Source organism: Gadus macrocephalus, chromosome 2 (genome assembly GCF_031168955.1).
Source record: "Gadus macrocephalus chromosome 2, ASM3116895v1".
NCBI classification, from domain to species: domain Eukaryota; kingdom Metazoa; phylum Chordata; class Actinopteri; order Gadiformes; family Gadidae; genus Gadus; species Gadus macrocephalus.
Window position 1 is genome coordinate 11,080,850 of NC_082383.1, and position 21,543 is coordinate 11,102,392.

Consider the following 21,543-nt stretch of genomic DNA (forward strand, 5'->3'; position numbering starts at 1 on the left):
TCATTTGCGTCAGTAAATGCGCCGGGTATTTGTGGGACGCAGACGGATGCGCGCCCACATCATGTGTAGCCTGGCTAAACAAACGGGTCACTCACGAGGAAAGCTGGAAGTTGTATTGATGTTGAATGCTTGAATGTTACATTTTCTATGTTAAATTCCGAATAAATTGTCGACATTTCTAAACGAAAGCCGGAGACCCCATCACTAAATGTATTCGTTTTCACGGTTATTCAGCTTCTTCTCCGGAAAAACACGACCGCATTGCATTGTCGTATACGGGAGTAACATGCAGGGAACATGGTATGTACACTCACATTTTGGGTATTTTAAGTCCACTATATAGTGGCATGAAATTAACCACTGAGAATTCGAACACCACTACAAAATGGCGAGCACCCTATATAGTGCACTATATAACCGTGATAGGGAACGATTTCGAACACAGCTAGTGTGTCTGGTCTGGCGCATTTCCAACGGAGGGTGCGGGACGGTTCAGGCCCCGTCCACACGGAGCCATTTTTTGGGTGAAACAGCAACGCCTTGTTCGCACTACTTGCGTCCGTCGACGGATGACCGAGTGCGTGTCTGACGTATAGACCTCTGAAGAATAAGTCCCGCCTCCGAGGCTCTTGGTGCCATGTTTAAATGTCTATGGAAAATAACATGGTGGAATGATCGTACGTGACAAACTATGTGGCGAAGAAGTAAAAGCTTCTCAGGTTTTGAACTACAAACTTTTTCAATCTAGATTCCACTTGGGTTTTGGATTGTCGGTGCCCAGTTGTTAACTATTATGAAGCACTATGCTAACGGTGGATCTGCGCCGACTTTTGACTCTCAGTCAAGGTTGCATAGCAACGGCAATGTTTCATAGTTTGTCTTCACCGAAATGGCACCCGAGCCCGCCTACGGAGGTGGCACCAACGCTGCTTGTCCATTCACGTGTGAAATGTCAATCACGTTAGGTTGTGAATGGTTGCAAGCTACTCCCGCCTCCCTAACAAGTATGACGTATGAAGTCTGCGCAGATCAGAACTAGCTCCCGGTTAGCATTAATAATAGTTAACTACACGTTAACCTTACCTATACTTACCATCTAAATAAACTGAGAAATAGACCGAGTTCATTGACTAGAGGATTTTCTGTTTGCCGGTCAACCCAACACTAGAGGTGTTTTGAATTGGGGCCCGGAGCCTTCCCCTCCCTCCCTACCAATATTGAAACAGTTTGGCTTAGAAGGCTACAATATTTTTCCACCATAAAGACTAGAACCAAATGCACAGAATCTAAAAGTTGTACACAGTTGTGGAGCGACCGAGCGTTGGATAACTTGCTTCATCGTCTGACTTGTATTGAAAGACAAAACTCATTTATTCCCAGCTTGATAGAAAAACTTTTATTTTCCCCAGTCACAAAAGAAATGTAGGAAGGGATACATCAGTTCACATCCCATCTGCACCAGTTTTTTTTTTTTTTTCTTACTGCTACTACCAATTCATTCGCCGTTTCACATTCTTCTCTAAAGTATCAGGCTCCACCTTCCCAATGGTTGTAGCATCATTGAGACAAAATTAAATGGTCCGCTATAAAACAACGAAAACAAAAAAAATTCTTTACATAAAAAGAATATTGCAAAAAAACTTTTAAAGTCTAAAACATTTGTGCAAGTCGGCACAAAAAGAAATTACCCAAATGAAACAAATAAAAAGGTGAAAAAAAAGACTATCCATATAAAACTAAAACGACTAAAACTCAACTTGTGGAAATCCATTACACTTTAGTTTGCTTATGCATAAAGTTTAGCATATGGCTACAAATCGAGGGTTTGTACCTCGTTTTTAGCCTCTATATCTGGCACCAACATCACTGAGAATTTGTGCAATAAACTGTTATAGCTGGGTGAACATCTTTCAGCGCCAAGACAGCGAGAACAGTCACTCCAAACCATCAACATTTGCCAAGATCCCAATAGAAGCCCCATTTCAGGGAGGGAGGGAGGGGCAGCCTATGGAAAGCTTTTTATCCATAATGCTGTTTCATTTACGTTACAGATGTACTAAAATATAACTTTAAAAATAATGCTTACACTGACCTGATGTGCAAGAACACAAAAGAAAACCCTTAGAGTATCAAGTATTTACTGAAGTCCATATTAATTCAATGGCTAAGTTTTGCACCAGAAGTAACCTGACCCAGGGATCTGAGATGAGCAACTTGGTAGTGTAAACTAAGAGGTAAATGTTGATGGCTGGGGAGGCTGCATTAGACAGGCAGGGCTTATAACATATCAGCTAGGGGCTGGTGCAAGATAAGATTGAAGAAACCCTCCCTTGTCCACACAAGCGAAAGTCAAACGTTGAAAGGAACCCGATTAACTTGTCCAGAAGTGTCCTCTATTGCCATTGGACAAAACGTTTGGACTCCAATATAGAGCCCAACCCTTTCACCCACATACAAATGTTAGGGAGGATCATTAGGGTAGAGTCAACATTCCAGGCTTACCCTACACAGTATTACCGGGAGTGTGTGTATGGCAACTGGCAACCACAATCACGAGTTGTATCATATTTTCGAATCCAACACTCCAGCAGCGACTTTAATTGCAATAGACAAAGCTCTTTAAAAAGGAAGGTCCCTCCCTGGAAGGGACTGTTATATGATGTCTGACATGACAAACTCAATTCCACAACACTGTCTGGCAGGAAAACTTTGAAATCATAATACTGCAATTAAGATGTCCCATCCCACTAAAACCTATTTAACTTATTTATATAAAAAAAATGTGCTACCTTAAAGCTTGCCCTATGAACCGATACCTCAAGTCTACCCAATACATATTCAGATTCCTTAAATGATGATACAAGCATAATTATATTCATTCAGTGTCAAAATACCCCATGGAAACCAGAGGCGGTTATTTGTTTTTACCCTACTCACAAGTGTTGTCTAGGAAACCTTACATGAATCACTAATTTGAGTACTTTCCTCGAGGATAATGGGAATAACAAAATTACACAGGCCTTGTGCTTCACCAATATATAATTTGCTTACCTAGGCAAAAATTACATATAAAAGGAAATGCATACCTTAAGACAGGTACATTAATACTCAGCATACCTATGAGATCCTTACTTCTTATTAAAAAAAAAAGGAAAGTGCAAATACGTTCATGAGAAACAACTGATTTAACTTTTAAGCCCATGTTTCTTCACTGAAGTTCATTTAGTAAATACTCTAAAAAGAAAGGAGCAGTAGCAGCGAAAGTATTATCCTCTTGCCCAGTTTCTCTACCAGGGTTTACTTTTAAGCCAGTCTCCTGACTACCAGATCCAAGATAAACGCTTGCATAAGACCGCAAAACCTCTAATAAAAAGGCCTGCTAGGAACAGAACAGCCGTAAACCACCAGAGGCGATGGAAAACACCAGCTACCGCATTCCTCCTGGATCACCCTTAGAGAAACGACCAACTGTTGATTGAGCAATGACATCCCAATTTCTTTTAAAGGAAAGGACTCGTGTATGGTGGCTCAACATGTCTGATGCAACAGACATGTGTCCTACTACAGGGGAGAATACAATGATCTTGAAAAGAAGAAAAGGGGGCAAAATAAAATGGTCTGAAGTATACACTAGACAAGGGAACTCACCCTGTGTACTTCTTGTTGTTTGCATAAAATGGTACAAATTATTGTTGTACATATTCTCCAATACATTACTGCAAAAGAAAAAAACGTAATAGAAGTTATGCTTTTTTTTATACCCCGGCTAGCCTAGTGGTAGTAAGAATTAGTAACATAAGGGTTCGAACCCCAGTCTGATTATGTCTAACTAACGTGGATAGGGGCAGATGGCATGGTCATTTGCATCACCTTTTGAAACCGGCGGAGCCCCTATGCTGATTACCGTAGAACCCGCTACCCCCCCACCCATTGTCTTATTAGAACTATCGACGCGATAAGGACCGGGAGGGCCAGCACTTGTGCTAGGTAACACCCCTAACCTCACCCTCCCTGGAACCCACCCACCCCGGCTCCCTGGAACCCTGGCGTGGTGTTATGGATTGTGAGTGTGAAAGATTTAGCCAGGTTGTGTTTTATCCCCCCAGAGGTATGCATGATTCCCCGCTTCTCCCCTCCCACCCACCCTCAGGACAGAGACACATGGCGCAGGGCTTGCGAGGAGGCCATCTGCAGAGTGGAGGATCGAGGACAGCTGCTGCAGCTCTCCTGGTCTGGCTCCATCTACCTCGCGCTCCAACCTCTCTCCCCCACCCTACCAGGGCAGTGCAATTACATAGATGGATGAGTTTCCCAGTAACCCTCCCCTAGATTAACCTGGGAAAAGACGAGGGGGAGAAAAAAACAACAACAATTAGTGAGGAGACGTTGATCCATCATTACATTGGACACTGGCATTTATTTTCGTAACAGATTTGATTGCCAATTTGATTATTAATTAAATGTTGTGCTGGTTGGTCTCTACCTAACAGGTCAGTTTTCCCGCGTGGACCCCGGGGCTTCAGGTGCTAGACTCCATAGCAGGCCGAGAGGCGCTCCTTCAGCAGAGGGGGGAACTGCTCTGAGAACTGCTGCCAGTTCTCCTCCCCTACTTGCTCCTTGAAGCCATGCAGGATCTGGAGAAAATAAAAACAGTTAACCACCAGGACCAGAGTTTGGTCTTGTCTTGAGACAGTGTTGCTAGTGGACACTATAGTGGATCGTCAACGACAGAAGACTTAGTAAGCGACCCATTTGTAAAAAAAAAAAAAAAAAAAAAAGGCATTGTATTTCAAAGCTGTCATGTCCAAGGAGTACTTTCGGCTTAGGTCTTCTATTTCAAAGCAGCTCTCAGCTCTAATACTTTTACTACCAACAACAAAAAAGTTACTACCAACATTAAATTTAAGTTCGTTAAAAAAAAGAAATAAATTGAACAAGCCAATCATCATGTACCTGGCAGTCATTTAAGTGTAAAACGGGCAAAAATATAACCCAGGATCATTTTCGGTATGGAGACCCATAAAATAAGCCCTCCAGACAGTTATTTTCGTTGGTAATAGAGTATAGAGCTTTCCTGCGAATGCCAGGAGCAATGCTACAGCCCAAATGGCTTCCATGTTATTGGCTAGGGACAGTGTGAATTCTTTGGCGCCTCCATTATATAATTTAAGGTAGTTGGTAATCGACTTGTGTTGACTACCTGGAGACAAGGACCTACCGGTAAAGCACAGACTTGGAAAACAGTCTTTTTTAATAAACTCCCGGTACGCCAACTAAGTTGTTGATGCTTCGTTTTATGTGTAGGAACCATAGTGATGCTACTGCAGAGGTTTGGTGCTATTTTGAGCAATATTAGTAGTTAAAAATAATTCGATTTGGAAGAGAAAAATACCCTGGGTTAAATTTGACGGAATTACACTTTCAAAGCCACACCAAGGTCAACACTTCTTCAGAACATTGGGAATAAACACTCACCTTATAAAACATTTCCCTCAGGTCATCTTTAGGACTGACCCAGGAAGCCACAGCATCACAGAAGAAAATAAAGTCCTGCACACAAAAAAACGTATTCATTACTTCACTCTACATGCCGTTGGACCCTTATATTCGGACACCATGTGGGTGGTCTCAGAAAACAATTTCCACACAAATATTCAGATTTCGAATGTCTGTTTTCAGGTTCCTCATAGACTACCACAGATTCACAGCAGCTAGACTAAAACGGCTTGCTTACCTGCACTACGCCACCAGGGTTGACTCCGATCATGATGCAGATCCCCCGGAATGCAGAGTCTTTCTCCTCGTTGTCGCGGATGTTCCTCAGCGAGGTACACCTGGACGGATCAACCAGGCGCCAAGTCAAGTCAAGTGGATGAGGTTCACAACCAAATCTACAGACGCACACTGAGTATCTTAAATATCAATCTAGCCATCAAGTTTTTGCATATTGAATCTATCAAATTATTATTAGTATTTCTTTTTTAAGCACCTACTTTGGAAAGGGTAACATTTGGTGTCAAAGCGTTTCTAGAGCTCACTTTGAAACACTAGCCAAGTCCTTCAAGCAAAGCAAGACCCCGGAAAAGCGCACTTATACAACGGCCACTGCTCAATCAACAAGTGGGACATCTGGATCAGAAGTATTAGGAACAAAAAAGACTTGTATCCAGATAGCTATACTGGTTGGTAGTTTTATGTTTTTAATAAGATATTTTTAAGGTCTAAAGCAGTCCCTCACCATGGTCTGATGAACTGCTGCAACTGCGGCGCCACCTCCTGGGGACAGACGTAACCCAGCCTTCCGATGGTTATGGCTGAGGATTAGAGCCAACACAGGCAGACTTGTGTTAGATCAAACACATGCATTGACTTTACTGGGTTGTGGCTGCAAGCACACTCAGACGCTTTAACTCCACAAGTGTTGATTCAGATTTCGAATGTCTGAAAAAAAGGCATCATCACTGGTGTGCAGGGAAGGAGTTACAAGGCCATAATAAAGACGAACCATCACACTGATATTTCTAGAATAGTAAAAGGTGTACTGCTTCATCTGACTCATAAAATTAAAAAAGTCCACAACATAAACTCCTGACATCATTGGTCAAACCTTTCCTCATTTTGACAGTTGCAGGGCTCGACTTTTTGAAAAGACTTGTATGAAGCCAGTTTTTCCCCTAAGATGACGTTGCAGCAGCGGAGGTGAAATGTATTTTTTTCCGCTCCCAAATTTTGTGTGCTCGCAAAGCGCACCCTGCCGGGAGGTTTCTATGGGTCTGCCGGCACCAGAAGGGTGTACATACAGTAGGGATCGACCGATACCGTTTTTTTAGGGCCGATACCGATACCGATATTTTTTCATCAGCCTTAGCCGATACGCCGATACGGACTTTCTTGAGCGTTTTTTTTTTTTTTAAAGAAACATTTATTGAACTTCAATATAAAAAACAATATTTAACAAATAGTAAAAACAGGTGAAGTAGAACAAGTAAGAACAAGTAGATGAACAATATTTAACAAATAGTAAAAACAGGTGAGGTAGAACAAGTAAGAACAAGTAGATGAACAATATTTAACAAATATTAAAAACAGGTGAGGTAGAACAAGTAAAAAATAAATAAATAAAATAAAATAAATAAAATCGGCGAAAATCAGCCGCGTATCGGCCGATACCGATACACGTAAAAAACGCGAATATCGGCCGATAATATCGGCCGACCGATATATCGGTCGATCCCTAACATACAGTACATTTGTGCACAGTAATGAGCAGGGGAAATATGGAGGGATTGAACATAATACAAGTATAATCTTTAAAGGGACACTGTAAAAATTACTCCCATCTAGTGGTACAATTGTATATTGCATTCAAACTAATAGTGCTCGCTTGTCCAAAAACTACGGTGGGCAGTATGTGCCAAGAAGCTGTGACATGACACCTACTAGGCTACCTCATCGAGTCATTCGAGTGATGATGAGGTTCGTATCCTAATCAACGCATTGTAATCCGTTGATTTCAACAATGTAACAGTATTCTAAATACCAACAATTTACATTGTAACGTACGGAATCAAATCAAAATCAAATCAAATCAAATCTATTGTCATTTTGTTGATTGAACAACAAAACGAGAAGGCGTTTCTCACGGATCAAGATCAACATACATTTCAAACAAACAAACAAACAAACGTCCCAATGATGAATAAATAAATAAATAATAAATAAATAATAAATAAAGTCCAGTGAGAAGATCTGGGACGCTGGTGCATTGAGCATCCTGACAGCTTGAGGTAGGAAGCTGTTCCGCAGCCTGGTGGTGGAGCATCTTAAGCTGCGATAGCGTTTCTTGGAAGGTAGGAGCTGAAAGAAGCTGTTCAGTTTGTTTACGTCCACCCCGTCTCTGCTGCTTCCTCCTCCGGGCAGTTCCGGGCACGGTGTCACAGTGTCCGTTAGTATCCTGTGTTTGCGTAGTATGTCCAGATGCCAGCGAATGCCAGTGATGTTACTCGCTCTCAATGTCCTAATGTTTAATATTGTTTCCCTGTCATAAACTACGTTCGTAGGAAGTCTCACACTCAAACATTCAATCTCAAAGATCTCAAGAGGGGCCGCTGCGACTGTACGCGCCGCCAGTTAGTCGCCCTGGCAAAGAGTTTACTTCCTCGTCTCCTATCCTGTTCCTAATTCCTCCTCTCGATCTTCTTTTCCTCCGTATTGTCTTCTTTATCAGAGTTGTTGGTATGAAATCCAGTTGTTCGGGTGATAAATCAACTGTCTGGCAAGCGAGTTGAAGCTCCAGAAGGTCCGCTCTAGCGTAAGTGCGTCTTGGTGGATTTGGATACGTGTGACCCCAGCAGAGAATAAACCTCCATAACTTGATGAAGAATGGCTTTTGAATTCCTCCAACGCATTTGACAGTATCCATAAGTCATAAGAATATTGTCATGATTTAAACTCGACAAAAATATGAAAAAGTAAATTAAATATGTAATAAAGTAGCCTGCTGTATGTAGCCTGCGGTATTGCGTTCGCTTTACCGCACCGTTGTAACGAAAAGAGCTGAGCCGCAAGGCAAAGCTCTCGATCTACCGGTCGATCTTCGTTCCTATCCTCACCTATGGTCATGAGGGCTGGGTGATGACCGAAAGGACGAGATCGCGGGTACCAGCGGCCGAGATGAGTTTTCTCAGAAGGGTGGCTGGCGTCTCCCTTAGGGATAGGGTGAGAAGCTCAGCCATCCGTGAGGAACTCGGATTAGAGCCGCTGCTCCTTTACTTAGAAAGGAGTCAGCTGAGGTGGTTCGGGCATCTGGTAAGGATGCCCACTGGGCGCCTTCCTTGGGAGGTGTTTCAGGCACGTCCAGTGGGGAGGAGACCTCGGGGAAGACCCAGGACTAGGTGGAGAGATTATATCTCAACACTGGCCTGGGAACGCCTCGGGATCCCCCCGTCAGAGCTGGTCAATGTGGCCCGGGAAAGGGAAGTCTGGGGCCCCCTGCTTGAGCTGCTCCCCCCGCGACCCGACCCCGGATAAGCGGATGACGATGAGGATGAGGAGGAAAGTAGCCTTTCAATGACGAGTCGCTCAAACACAGGAGCGCCCATCTCGTTGCCATGGAAAACCATGTTATACATAATAATAATAATAATAATACATTTCATTTAGAGGCGCCTTTCAAGACACCCAAGGTCACCTAATACATGCTTACACATCGTCGTTTTTTTTTGGCGTCGATGATTCCTTCTCCTGTGGCGTGGCATAACTATGGTCTTTCAAACAAATGCGGTGCATGTTCAAATTTGCCGGTAAATCTCGTCTCGCTATACTAAGCTCTGTTCCACCGTTACGCTGGCTCAGAGTGAAAACGCGTTTGCAATTCTTGTACGACGTAGTGCTTTTTGACCCTCTCGGCAGCTCATAGACCAGAAGAAAATGGAAGCCTCCATGAAGCTTACCCGTCCTATGTAACCATATTGATATTAATATTAATTATTCTTCGCTCAGGAGGATAAGTGAGATTTTTGGCAGAGATCATTTTACACCAATGAGGACTTATTTATGAATGAATATGTTGATTTTAGGTAATAAATTACTCAAAATATTACATAGTGTCCCTTTAAAAAATATATTTAACAAAAAGAATTTATTATATCAACAACCACCCTATACAGTAAAATCATATACTACACAAATACTACAACAATCGAAAAGGTCTGTGCCTCCAACCAATGTATCTTCCCACTCCCTCCCCTGTCCCCATCACAAAGGTTGTAGTGGGACCATAAAGAGGCCATGCCTCTATTGAACAAGTTTTGGGGCTCTAGAGTCAATAATGGTGACGCTATTGAAATTGTAACCATTGTGGTCGTTTTCAGTTTTGCACTTTGCAGACGGTCCCTAAGCTTGCGGCTGAAAGCCGACAGCTCATAATAGCCAATGCAATTCCCTCTTCGCTAGAGGCGGCTCGTTTGGATGAACACAATGTTGTAGCTGGTTCTCTAGGTTACATCATTTAGCTAGAGGTGTCAATTGTGTCGCAACGATGTTTCACTGATTATCTATTGAACCGCAAACTAGGCACATTTATTTAGACCTTTACGGAAGTTCCTCACCGTTTATATGCTTTACTTACAGGTGTTTGAATTGACCTGGATATGAAGCGTCCGTAGCGCAAAACAATATTTGTTTCTAAAGAGAAGACGGCGCTCTCCTCTCGTTTATGTGCTTTACTCAGGTGTGTGAATTGACCTTGATATGAAGCGTCCCTAGCGCAAAATAATATACCATTAGTTTTTTAAAGAGAGGAGTGCTTATCTCTTTAAATGCTGTTTTTCTCTTCTCCGTTTATATGCTTTACTCACAAGTGTGTGAATTGACCTGGATATGTAATGCATATCCAGCATCGCTAGCGCACAGAATGTTATATTATTTTGCGTAGCGCAAAATAATATAACATTCGTATTTTAAAGAGATAAGCTGAAGCTCTGTTAAAAACATTTTTTTAGAAAGGTGCATATAGGGGAAACACTGATGAAGCAGTACTTTTATCCGAAAATAGGATTGCGTGATGTTAAGTAATAGTTAGTTATTATACATAATAGTAGGCAATAGGCGAGTTTACATACCGGTATTTTCCAGAAGGGTTTTGGGAGTGTTGGGTCTGTTGATGATTTCCACCAGGTGTGGCAGTACCACGCTGACGTAGGGCTGCATTTCAGCACCTACACACACACACACACACACGCACACTATTTTTAATGCCAGTAGGCCTGGAGTAAACATATGGGGAACGAAAAAAACTAAATCTCATTCGGATGCAGCCCAAATATGAAGATAAATAAGTAGTCATCACAATTTTCATTATCCACAAAGATTAGCTAAGAAATTGAATGAATCAGAGTAAAGCTTTAATAGTTAATATCAACTCCCATCTTCTATCCAAAGGCAGTAAAAACAAGTGACTGATTGAGCTAAATAAAAACAAAAAAATGCATTAGACATAGCATTGATTAGAAATATTAAGATCGTCTCAGAATGTCTCATGTTTAATCAACAAGCTGGGAGAATCATCATCTCCAGACAGTGAACTTTGTGGCATAAATTTGTAACCAGATTAAATAAATAAAATGGTATACACAACTGAATAATGATTTGCTAGTTTTAAGGCACTGATCAGCTCAGTGGAAAAACCAGAAGCCAGTAATCTTGCAGAAATGGTCTCTCTGCCTAAACATTGGTAAACCAACCAAACATTGTCCTAGTCACACCCTAAGCTCACCTGATGACTCCCCTGTCTGCTCCTTGACATCACTTCCTGCAGAAATACCATACACACCATCACTAATCTAACAAATAATCCATCACTGCTTAAGCGCACACACACACACACACCTCAAGTCAATTCTCGAATCCAGAATTCTTTAAAAATAAAGGGACCCATACTCCATTTACAAATTGAATGTGGACCCTAAAAGAGGGTTTGAATCATACAAAGCTTGCATCCACAAGACACGGATGCCCACAGCAATCCACACAAAACCCAATGCAGCTGAAAAAAGGGCACAACGTCATACATTAGGCGACGAGACAGCTAGGGGGTGGCGGCACAATGACAGCAACAAGGCCACAGCGTAGTTTCTGACTCTAGCAAGCTGCTGCATCTCCATTCCCAGGTAGTGAAATATCAGGGCAAGATTAAGAGTGCTCTCCTACCCATCTGCATGGAGATCTCTCCAATGGCCCAGGTAGCGTTGTTACACACAGAGATGAACTCCGGGTTCAGGTTCAGGCCAAGGATGGGCATGAACTCCGCTGTGGAGAGGACACACAAACACACACATGCGTTCATTTCAACATTCCCGCTCAGGAAGGAGCACCTATCCAAGTGCAAGTTGTGCATACGCAACTACCTTATGAATCCAATTAAGAAGCTGTATCAGGGTTTCAACAGGTTACATTTAAGAACTTCATGAATGCAATTTAAGACCCATTTATTTTAGTCTACATAAAATGTCTACAGTTAGTGGTGAATCTAACTGATTACCACATACTCACATGTCTCACCTGCAGGAGCGCTAATGTATGTCTCAATTGTCAGAAAGTTGAAAACGTTGTGAAAATGACAAAATATTCCAACAATAGTAATGTGGCTTATCATTACACGATCAGGTGTATTAATGAAAAATTCCGGTATTTTGCACTTCGAGCTCCCTTTCTGGGTTGTCTAGGATGAAATAGAGCATTTGACACCGAAATTTACTATATACTTTTGGTCGTAGTCTTTTCGCTCAGTTCTAGCCCTACTGTTAAGATAGAGAACCGAGCGAAAAGACTACAACCAAAACGTAAACAGGCCCCCTTTCCATTTCCGGTGGCACAGTAATAACAACGAGCATTGACACTTCCAACAGAAATCATTGGGATTTACAAAATGCCAAATAAAAAACAGAAACTGTATTTCACTAATATACTTGATTTGGAACATCAAGTAACACCCCTAACCACTCGGTGAGTTGTACATTTCTGAAAACGAACATTAAGGGTGGTTTTAAGGACAGGTTTGTGAATGCCCGTAGCCAGCCATTCTGAAGCAGGCAGGGACGATTCTAAGAGCCAAATACCAGAGACGGGACCAATAGTCAAAATGTCCTTGTCAAACACTCCATTTCATCCTAGACAACCAAGAAAGGGGGCTTTATGGGCAAAATACCGGTATTCTCCTTTAAGGTTTTCTCGTGGTGTAGGACCTGCAGGAGCTCTAAACTCTGATGTTTGCATGGTTGGGGTTTAATTTACAGCGCTGTGCCATAGTATGTTCAAACACTTCCAGAAGAATGGACTCACCGATGCAGGGCTTCACATGAGGGAAGCAGGCCTTGGTCAGATCACCCAGGAGGGCGAATGAACTCTGTCTCACCTCAGGCATGCTGTCCTGCAACACACACACACACACACACACACACACACTTATATATAAACAATCCATAGCGACCACAGGGCTTCTCAGAGCATATAACTCAATCATGATGTTCAGCATCCCGTATTATTAGGGCTGCAACGATACGCGTATCGAAACCGAAATCACGACACTCAAAGCCACGAACCTGTCACGCGGTGTGAGAAGGCGGTAGCGCGATATGCCCTTTCTAACTCTCCGGTCAAATTGTCTGATTGAAATTTGTTGAAAGTTAGGCTATTAAACATTGCATTCTATACGGCCTGATTATGTCATTATTTAAGCTACATAGCCTAATAAGAAGCGCTAATAGGATATTTGACTAAACCAACCAAACTAGTTGAGGGTTTTTGCCTACCTGCAAGCATCCTCCAACTGCAATCTTTGGTTATTTATTAATTAAGCTATACTTTAATAGTATTCTTTCTGTTCAAATCTGATCAGTGTTCCAAATTATTTGTTATTAAATGTTACATTAAGTTAATTGGTATACAAGTGTTGTTTAAATAAAATGCTTTTTGAATTTAAAAAAATCGTGGGATGTATCGAACCGTGGGTCAAAAATTGTGATACAAACCGAATCATGAGTTGGTGTATCGTTACAGCCCTACGTATTATTGAATATGGATTAATCGGATCTGAAGAAAAACACACAAGAGGGGCTTTCATTCCATCCAGCACCGACTTAACAGCTTCTAAGCTCTCCGAAAAGGGCTCCTCATACCTGCATGCACTGGAAGAGGAGGGTCATGATGTTGGAGCGGGACACCAGCTGGTCCACATGGCCCCCCAGGCCCTCAGCCAGGCCACTCAGCAGGTCCAGAGCAACGATCATGAAGTCCTTGTCTGGAGCCTCGTACTGGTCAGGGTGCTGGTTGTACATCTGGGACAAACAAGATTGTCATTTGGTGATAATGTGTGAAGTCTTCATAATATTAATTAGGCGAGTGAAATTATTATTATTACGTTTTATTCTCTTTTCTTTGTTATTCTCTACACATTTTGGGACCATAAGATACTCTACTTTTAGAATATATCTTTTTCATAATTTAGATAAATTGGATGAAGGCAATCTAATCTGTCCAGCCGACACTTCAGACATTGCAACTTGGTCAATTTCGTACTGTAAACCTTCATTCAAACTTTTACCAAGTAAAAAAACGTGTTTCTTCAAATATCTTTATTTTTTTAATTTAATTTATAACAAGGTCAATATTTAACCTAGAAACAGTGTTAATCTTAATTATTACACGGCTCTTATCAATGCTGTGGAACGCCTCGTTCACTTGCATGGGCCTTCCCGACTTCCGGGGGTGAATTATTTTTCAATAATGACCTTTGCTAAGCATATAATGACCGCTTGTCAAGGAAAGTGGATTTTTTGCCGTCTTTCATAACACTCCGCAAGTAGTTCGATAACTTATCGACCCCAGAGTACTCGGTTGCAATGTCATCAATGTCTTTGGTGGACTATTTTTCTGCTGATTTCACTATGAATGCTGGTAACAAATAAATTGTAAAAAGACAGTTTAAAGTTATTTTTTCATTTTGGCAAGTAGCCGTGTAATAAGCCGGATAATACATAGAACGTCGCCGGCCATTATTGAAAATAAGCCCCTTCATGGCTTCGCATCGGTGTCGGTTCGCCCGGTCGGGGCTTATTTTTTTTACATTATCCCTTACAGTTACTTAAACAGTTACAGCATTTCCTGTTTCAATTCGCTAAAATAATGAATTGTTTGGAAATATGATTGTTATACATCAGGCTCGTGTATGTGGGAACCCTCGTTTATATGGCTGGAGACTAGGTGCTTCCTACATATCTGGTGTACTTCCAGTAGAAGCTAAATGCTAACATGCTTAAAAACAATATTTTTCATGTCATTCCATCTATGCAAACAATGTCATGAAAGCTGAGACTCCAAGAAGACCAACTTGTTAACTTATCTCGATTAACTAGATGTAAATGAATAATAATATATATTGATCTGGAAATTTTTGAAGTACAAATTTAAATACTTTGAAGACCTTTTCAAGACATCTAAATGGAAAAATTAAGAATATACCACGGCAAAAAAATATAAATACGACAACTTAAAAAACAGTTTCATTTAATAGGTTCATATATTGAGGTTCCAACACCGCCGGAGCCCCGCGACCCACTGCCGAGGCACAGGGGAAAAGATTGTTTTCGCCTGTGTGGACAGAGGTGTTGCAGCCTTGCATACATGTCCACTTACCCCATAGGGTTTTGCAGTTTTACTTGGCCTCTCCCGCCAATCCTAAACTTTGATCGATGGTCACTCTCTCTCACCTTTGTTACCTTCACTACCCACAATGAAAAGGCTTCCCTATAACAATCTTTATCACCCATTGTCTCTAAATGTATTCCTGGTAACTTTGCTGCCTGTACTTCCCATGATCATGATCCAATATTAAAATCAAATAGTTTGCTGGCTGACAAGTCCTAGTACTTGGGGAGATAAATATGTTCAGAGGTGCTACACGGGATAAAAAGTTTGAGAACAACTGCTCTATAGTGTACACTATAGTGATTCAGCAATTGTGTGCAAGTGCGAATTCTCACCATGGCCTGGGCTAGCGTCTTCTGGACTAGTGTGACACAGCGCTGGTAGACCGGCTCACAGTAAGGCAGGAAACCACTCTGTAGTGCGGTGGCCACCGAGGACAGACACTAATACAAAACAGGGTTAGTTTCAAGACACAATCAAACCCAGGTGTGACACATATTTGTGGGACATTTTTTTTTACCTCCAGCAATGGGAAGAGATCCTTATCTTCATCCTTCAGTTCATTCCACTTGCTGATGAGCGGAGGCATCAACTTCTGGATGTACTCCTGTGCAGAGGAACAAAAGGAATTACTTTACATGTGATCCCATTGTTCATAAACAATCAACGGCTATGCAGCACTGATTTTACCCCTAAAATCTTTAATTTAATGAATTAAATCAAACTGCCAACAAGGCAAAAAATGTCCTTTTGTCAATGGTCAATTAGTTCAGGTGTGTTAAAATGGATTTGAAAAGGAGGGGGACACTCACTGGCTGGTTGAGGTGGTGTCCCACGGAGTCAGCCAGGGTTCCTATGGCATCGTACAGGATGAGCAGATTCTTGTGTTGGTACTTTCCGAATGCAAAGACCAACGTGTCCAGGATGAAGCTGAGGTAGGGCACCAGCTCTGTGCACGCCTCCTCCTCCAGCGTGGCAAAAGCACTAATAATAAAAAAAGAAAGGGGTTGGAAGAGTGATTCCATTTTGTCATCATGGGCCCGAACGTCACACAAGCGTCTGAATGGGTTTCTTAATCAGCCAATTCATATGGGAACAAAATCTATCATTGGCTAATAGGGATGTCCCGATCCAATCCACGGCTTCGGTATCAGGCCGATAATGTCTCAGTACACTTGGTTGGATATCGGAGGGGAGAAAATAATCGGAACATAAGTAGCCATTTAGTCTTATGGCGCGTTTCCACCGAGCAGTGCAGTGCGGTTAGGCGATACCCATTATTCGGTACTACTCCGTTGGGGTACCATGCGGTCAGAAAGGGCGCCGAAAAGTTGTAGGTACACACGCCGTTGGTTGATTGGTCGACAGAACCGTCACTTCCGTGCGACAGGCGGATAAAAACAAACAGTAAGCATGGTATTTCTAGACACGGCGAAAGCTTTGTTTATTAAAGAAAAAGTTGCCTCCTTCTCGGACGTTCTCCAAAAGTGGACGCAACACATTGATTATGAGTTGCGTCCGTTTTCATTGAATTTATTAGCAGGCTACACTTTGTCGGGCTGCTATGATGTCACGTAGCTGCCGCATCCATCGCCATCCGGCTTAAACCCTGCCCCATCATAAGGGTAATGTCGGCGGTATTGCGAGCCGTAACCGAGCAGCATCCAAATGTCCTACACCTAATTGTACCGGACCTAACTGCGTAGTCAAACCATGCCCCCCCCCCTCCTCCTCCTCTCACCTGCAGGCAGCCTCCTGAACCCTCTTGTTCCCGTCCAGGATTCGCTTCAGCAGCTCCGTCATCAGGGGCTTCAGGTGGGAGTCCGGTGGCTGGGAGACCACCCAGTGAGCATAGCGGCTGAGTGTCCAGCAGGCAATGGAGCGCACCAGGGCCTTCTTGTCACACAGACACGCGATGAGGTGAGGGAGGAGCTCTGGCAGGTAGGGCACCATGCCTTGCATGCAGCCTAGAGACAGAGGCGTTAGAGTAACCGGGGTCATGATACTTTTAATCTACACAGAACTCTTCAATATTCTACTTTGAATTAGGTTTGGAGATTTGGCCTTAAAAAATTAAATCTTTTTCTTTCTTTTTTTTAAAGAAAGATGTATTTTACTAAACAAAAAATACCCCAAAATATTGTCCATCGTTCGCGGTAACTTAAAAAAAGCTTACGTTTTTGGCCAGCGATCATATTGAGATGAGGTTTAAAAAAATCCACACCAGTTTAGCAGATGTTGCGTGTGAGCATTTAGCTGTGCTGCCATGTTTGACGGGCATTCAAGAGAACAAAGACAAGAAAATATATTTGAAGAAAAACGCTACCAAGAAAAGCTGATAAAAAAAAAAAATATTAAAAAAAGGGGCAACATAAATGATATGGTTTTAGGGTGCACCCTGGATCAGAATATAAGGAACATGAATTTTCATTGTATTTCAATGAGCTGGGTTTTTCATCATTTCCAGGGTAATTGAAAAAGGGTTATGGTTGCATGTTTAGGTCAACATTTACTATTAATAGCAACACTGGGAACCTGTCCTATAAGCAGAACCTCATAAATACATTTACATACAGCAGCCATTCCACATGACTCAGTCAGCAGACCCCTTGTTACCACCAGGGTTCCCAAAGGGTCACCATTAGGCCCTCAATTCATTCGCTCTTAATGTGTGTCGACCCTTCAATGGAGGGAGACAAATCTGGGGGTAGAAGGTGGTGGCCCAGGGCTAGGCTGGACTCACCCTCAGCGATGGCTCCGAGCACCAGGATGCCCGACTCCTTGATGACCCAGTCAGGGTGAAAAAGCAAGCCCTTGAGCAGGGGCAGCAGGTGCGGCAGCAGCTCGTCGCGAAACACGTTGGCCAACACGTCCAACGCCGCCGCAGAACACTTTCCTGCACGGACGGAAGACATTAACAAATGGAGACATTGACAAAAGGGCCTATATAGGTGGTTGTGGTGTACCCTGGATCAGAAAATAAGGAACATGAATTTTCATTGTATTTCAATGAGCTGGGTTTATCATCATTTCCAGGATCCTTAAATAAAACCACCAACAGCAATAGTGAAACTTCTGAGCAGGACCCATGAGCAGAACATCGTCCACCTCATGAATACATTAAAAGTAACAAACAATCACCACCACCCCAAACAGATGTCCAGACTTACGCAGGTTCCAGTCGGACAGCGTGTCGTCATCATCGTCGTCGTCGTCGTCGTCTATGTCCTCTTGCTCCTCGCCACCCCCCCCTTCGTGTTGGAGGGTGACAGTGCGAGACTTGTGGAAGCGCGGCTTGATGTCCTGCTCGCTGTCGGGCACAGCCTCGTCTTCCTCCACATCACCCTGCATAGAGCAGCAAAGAACCCTGCCATCAACCCACGGTGCCCTTCCAACAGCCACCCCCGTTGCTGGCCCTAGGGACTCTCCAATGGATTAAGGAGAGGAATTTACACTAAGATGCAAATATTTTGTCCAAAATAAACAGACATTCTGATACGCATTATAAGGTAATGTCGACGTTAACCACACTTCAGCACAAAACACATTTCGATTTTAGATCAGAAATGTAGCGTATTATTTTGTCAAAGTATAAAATATTATATTTGACAGGGCAAGCAAAGCAACACTTTTTGCCAGATACGATAGAAAACATCCGGCAAAAAAACATCTGGCTCATTGAAATTTACATTTCCATGAGCTTTTAAAAAAATAAAAAAAAATAAAAAATTGTTTCAAAGGTGGCGAGAGTTGTCACCAGTTATTATTTACACTGAGAACACGTCGGGTGTCAGGAAAAGGGTGCAGACTTAAACAAGAAAGTATGAGTAGACAGACATAAGTCTCATGGTGAATAAGCTGTCATCACAGGCATGTGTGAAGGAGGGGGGGGAACAGCACATGATCAATTTTCTATTAAAAGAGAGACTACACAAGCCCACCTTGAGGAGAATGATGTCTATCTCAGAGTACTTCATCCCATTCACCAGGATGGGAATCAGTCTGTAAGAGCGAGAAAAAAAAAAAAAAATACACAAAAACACACGACAAACTCATAAACAAAGTAGCCCACTGTGTCAAGATGAACACGCTGATTTGATCCATCCAGATAGATAAAAGAGAGTAAATGGACATGGAGGGTATTTACGTGACAAACATTGTTCATGCCCAACAAGGATGTTTCTGAAAACACGGATAACACAAAAGGGCTTTGGAAAAACATTGAACAAAAATGACAGCACAACAAGGTTGAAAACACACCCAGTGAGACATCCAGTGGACCATAAGATGTCGCAGTTTTTCAGCTTAATGGATAAGAGGGTCGCCATACAGTGAGAGGTTTATGTTGGGCTGCTAATGACCGTTGTTTAATTGTCCATTCAACTATGGATTTTTTATTGATTGCTTCTCTTATAAAACGCAATCAAAACTTCCATTGTATTTCAATGAGCTTGTCATCCCCTCCAGGGTATCTAACTATATAATAAAATGCTGAAAAAAAATATGGCCCCACCTAGGGAACCATTTGATCAACTGATTATTGTGGAATACGTTAGACTAACACAACATATTTGTTCCTCTAGTGTGAGCGACCACTGCAGCCGGCCAGGGGGTATGTCCAAGGGGACTTACTGCACCAAGTGTCCAGAGAGCACGTCCTTACAGATGGGCTGCTCCGCCAGGGTCAGCCAGAATTCACAGGCCTCAAGAGCCACATTCTCATCGGGGTCCTGGGTCCGTTGAAGCATGTACTATAGAGGAATGGGTAGGAAACACCACGTTTGCGTTAGATCAACAGCCTTCAAAACAGCATGTTCTGGTCTGGTTTTGTCATTCGACAATAGGGCTCCAGACTAGGGGTGTGAACGGTTACAACATTTTTTTAAACAGTTACACAACCCCTTCTTTTTTTTAGTGTACACGGTAAACCGTTTTTTTTTTATTAATTAATATATATATATATATATATATATATATATATATATATATATATTTTTTTTTAAGTAGACCGCAGTCGCGCTATAGGAGGGTTATTTACTAGAGCTGTAGCGATGCGTCGATGATGTCGACGTCAAAAATTCGTCTACGTTTTTCGACGGAGAAATGGACGAAAGTCACAATAAAGGAAAATGTCCGTGCACGAAATCATCAAAGGTATGGAAATACTTCAAGTTAAGTCCTAAACGGAAAGGTGTTGTGATTTGCACTCTTTGCCAAATGGAGTTGGCATATCACAAGACAGCAATGTTGGAGCATCTCAAACGAGAAAGTATCTCGTGCGCACGAGAAAGTATCTCATGAGCATGGGGAAACATCGTGCGCATATCACTGGGGGGGGGGGTGTGTGTGTGTGTGTGTGTGTGTGTGTGTGTGTGTGTGTGTGTGTGTGTGTGTGTGTGTGTGTGTGTGTGTGTGTGTGTGGTCAGCGAGTAGGTGGACGAGCGAGCGATAGCGTGGGTGTCAGTCTAGTGAAGTCATGAACGAGTCCGGTTGTGTGTAAGAATAAAATACCCAGCCTGTCAAGAATCGGTGGCCGCTTCATTCCATCATATTCCGACCTATAAGCAGACTCACTGTCGGTCAAAGTGAAGGGTCATGCCCTCGAGAGCGCATCGGACCTGGAGGGAACGTATCACCTGTGCTCCTCGGTCTGGGAGCCGACAGCAGGAAAGATGTAACTCGTAGTTGGAGGCGGAGCGCAAGAGAGTATGCGCGCACATTTTTTTCATGTCCCTTTACGGGTTCCGTATTAAATAAAGTATATTATTAAGAATTTTTTTTGTATTTATTTGAGATACATTATGGTTTTTATTAATCGAGCAACAGAAAAAAAAAAAAAAAAAAACGTCCAATTGGTCATTAGATTAGTCGACTAATCGATAAAATAATTGCCCGATTAATCGTTTGATAAATAATCGTTTACCCCCAGCCTTATTATTTACCAACACGGCGATCCGCGAGCAGAATGATCGCAAAAAAGAAAATTGGATTGACCGGGTGCCATGGTTATCTCCGCGTGGTTCATTTGCAGTTGCGGCGTTAATTAGGATGCTGGGACGGATTTCCAATTATAAATATGCACACTTTATGTTGAAGGTATGGACCGTCGCGATTCCCATTGAAACAATGGCATGGTGATTTTATTTTTTTTACGTTTTTCGTTTACTGATTTTTCCTAAACGGTTACACGTGTACCCGTGCACACCCCTACTCCAGACTGTGACCAAATGGTCACATTTTGCGCACTAATAGCAGGTGTACTTGGCTGAGCACTGGGTGATGGTGTTGTAAACATTTGAATAGGATAACTACCCGACTGATCCGCAATGATCAGCTCTA

General features: G+C 42.4%; 1 protein-coding gene across 2 annotated transcripts in view; it reads right to left on the bottom strand.

Annotated features, from left to right (window-relative positions):
• Positions 1-1,381: 1,381 nt before the first annotated feature.
• LOC132449113 (transportin-2) overlaps positions 1,382-21,543 on the bottom strand; it is a 29,472-nt gene continuing 9,310 nt past the window's right edge. The window contains exons 9-26 of one of the 2 annotated variants that reach the window (XM_060040740.1): positions 19,837-19,955; positions 19,146-19,206; positions 18,375-18,549; positions 17,948-18,100; positions 16,946-17,171; positions 16,017-16,188; positions 15,725-15,811; positions 15,540-15,647; positions 13,677-13,835; positions 12,841-12,928; positions 11,710-11,808; positions 11,276-11,311; positions 10,623-10,718; positions 6,239-6,314; positions 5,735-5,834; positions 5,476-5,550; positions 4,484-4,634; positions 1,382-4,335 (exon numbers count right to left, since the gene is read on the bottom strand). In XM_060040740.1, the coding sequence (XP_059896723.1) occupies positions 4,527-4,634; positions 5,476-5,550; positions 5,735-5,834; positions 6,239-6,314; positions 10,623-10,718; positions 11,276-11,311; positions 11,710-11,808; positions 12,841-12,928; positions 13,677-13,835; positions 15,540-15,647; positions 15,725-15,811; positions 16,017-16,188; positions 16,946-17,171; positions 17,948-18,100; positions 18,375-18,549; positions 19,146-19,206; positions 19,837-19,955 (1,938 nt within the window). In that variant the 3' untranslated portion in view covers positions 1,382-4,335; positions 4,484-4,526. The remainder of the gene's footprint in view (positions 4,336-4,483; positions 4,635-5,475; positions 5,551-5,734; positions 5,835-6,238; positions 6,315-10,622; positions 10,719-11,275; positions 11,312-11,709; positions 11,809-12,840; positions 12,929-13,676; positions 13,836-15,539; positions 15,648-15,724; positions 15,812-16,016; positions 16,189-16,945; positions 17,172-17,947; positions 18,101-18,374; positions 18,550-19,145; positions 19,207-19,836; positions 19,956-21,543) is intronic. The other variant, XM_060040746.1, reaches the window with a different exon arrangement.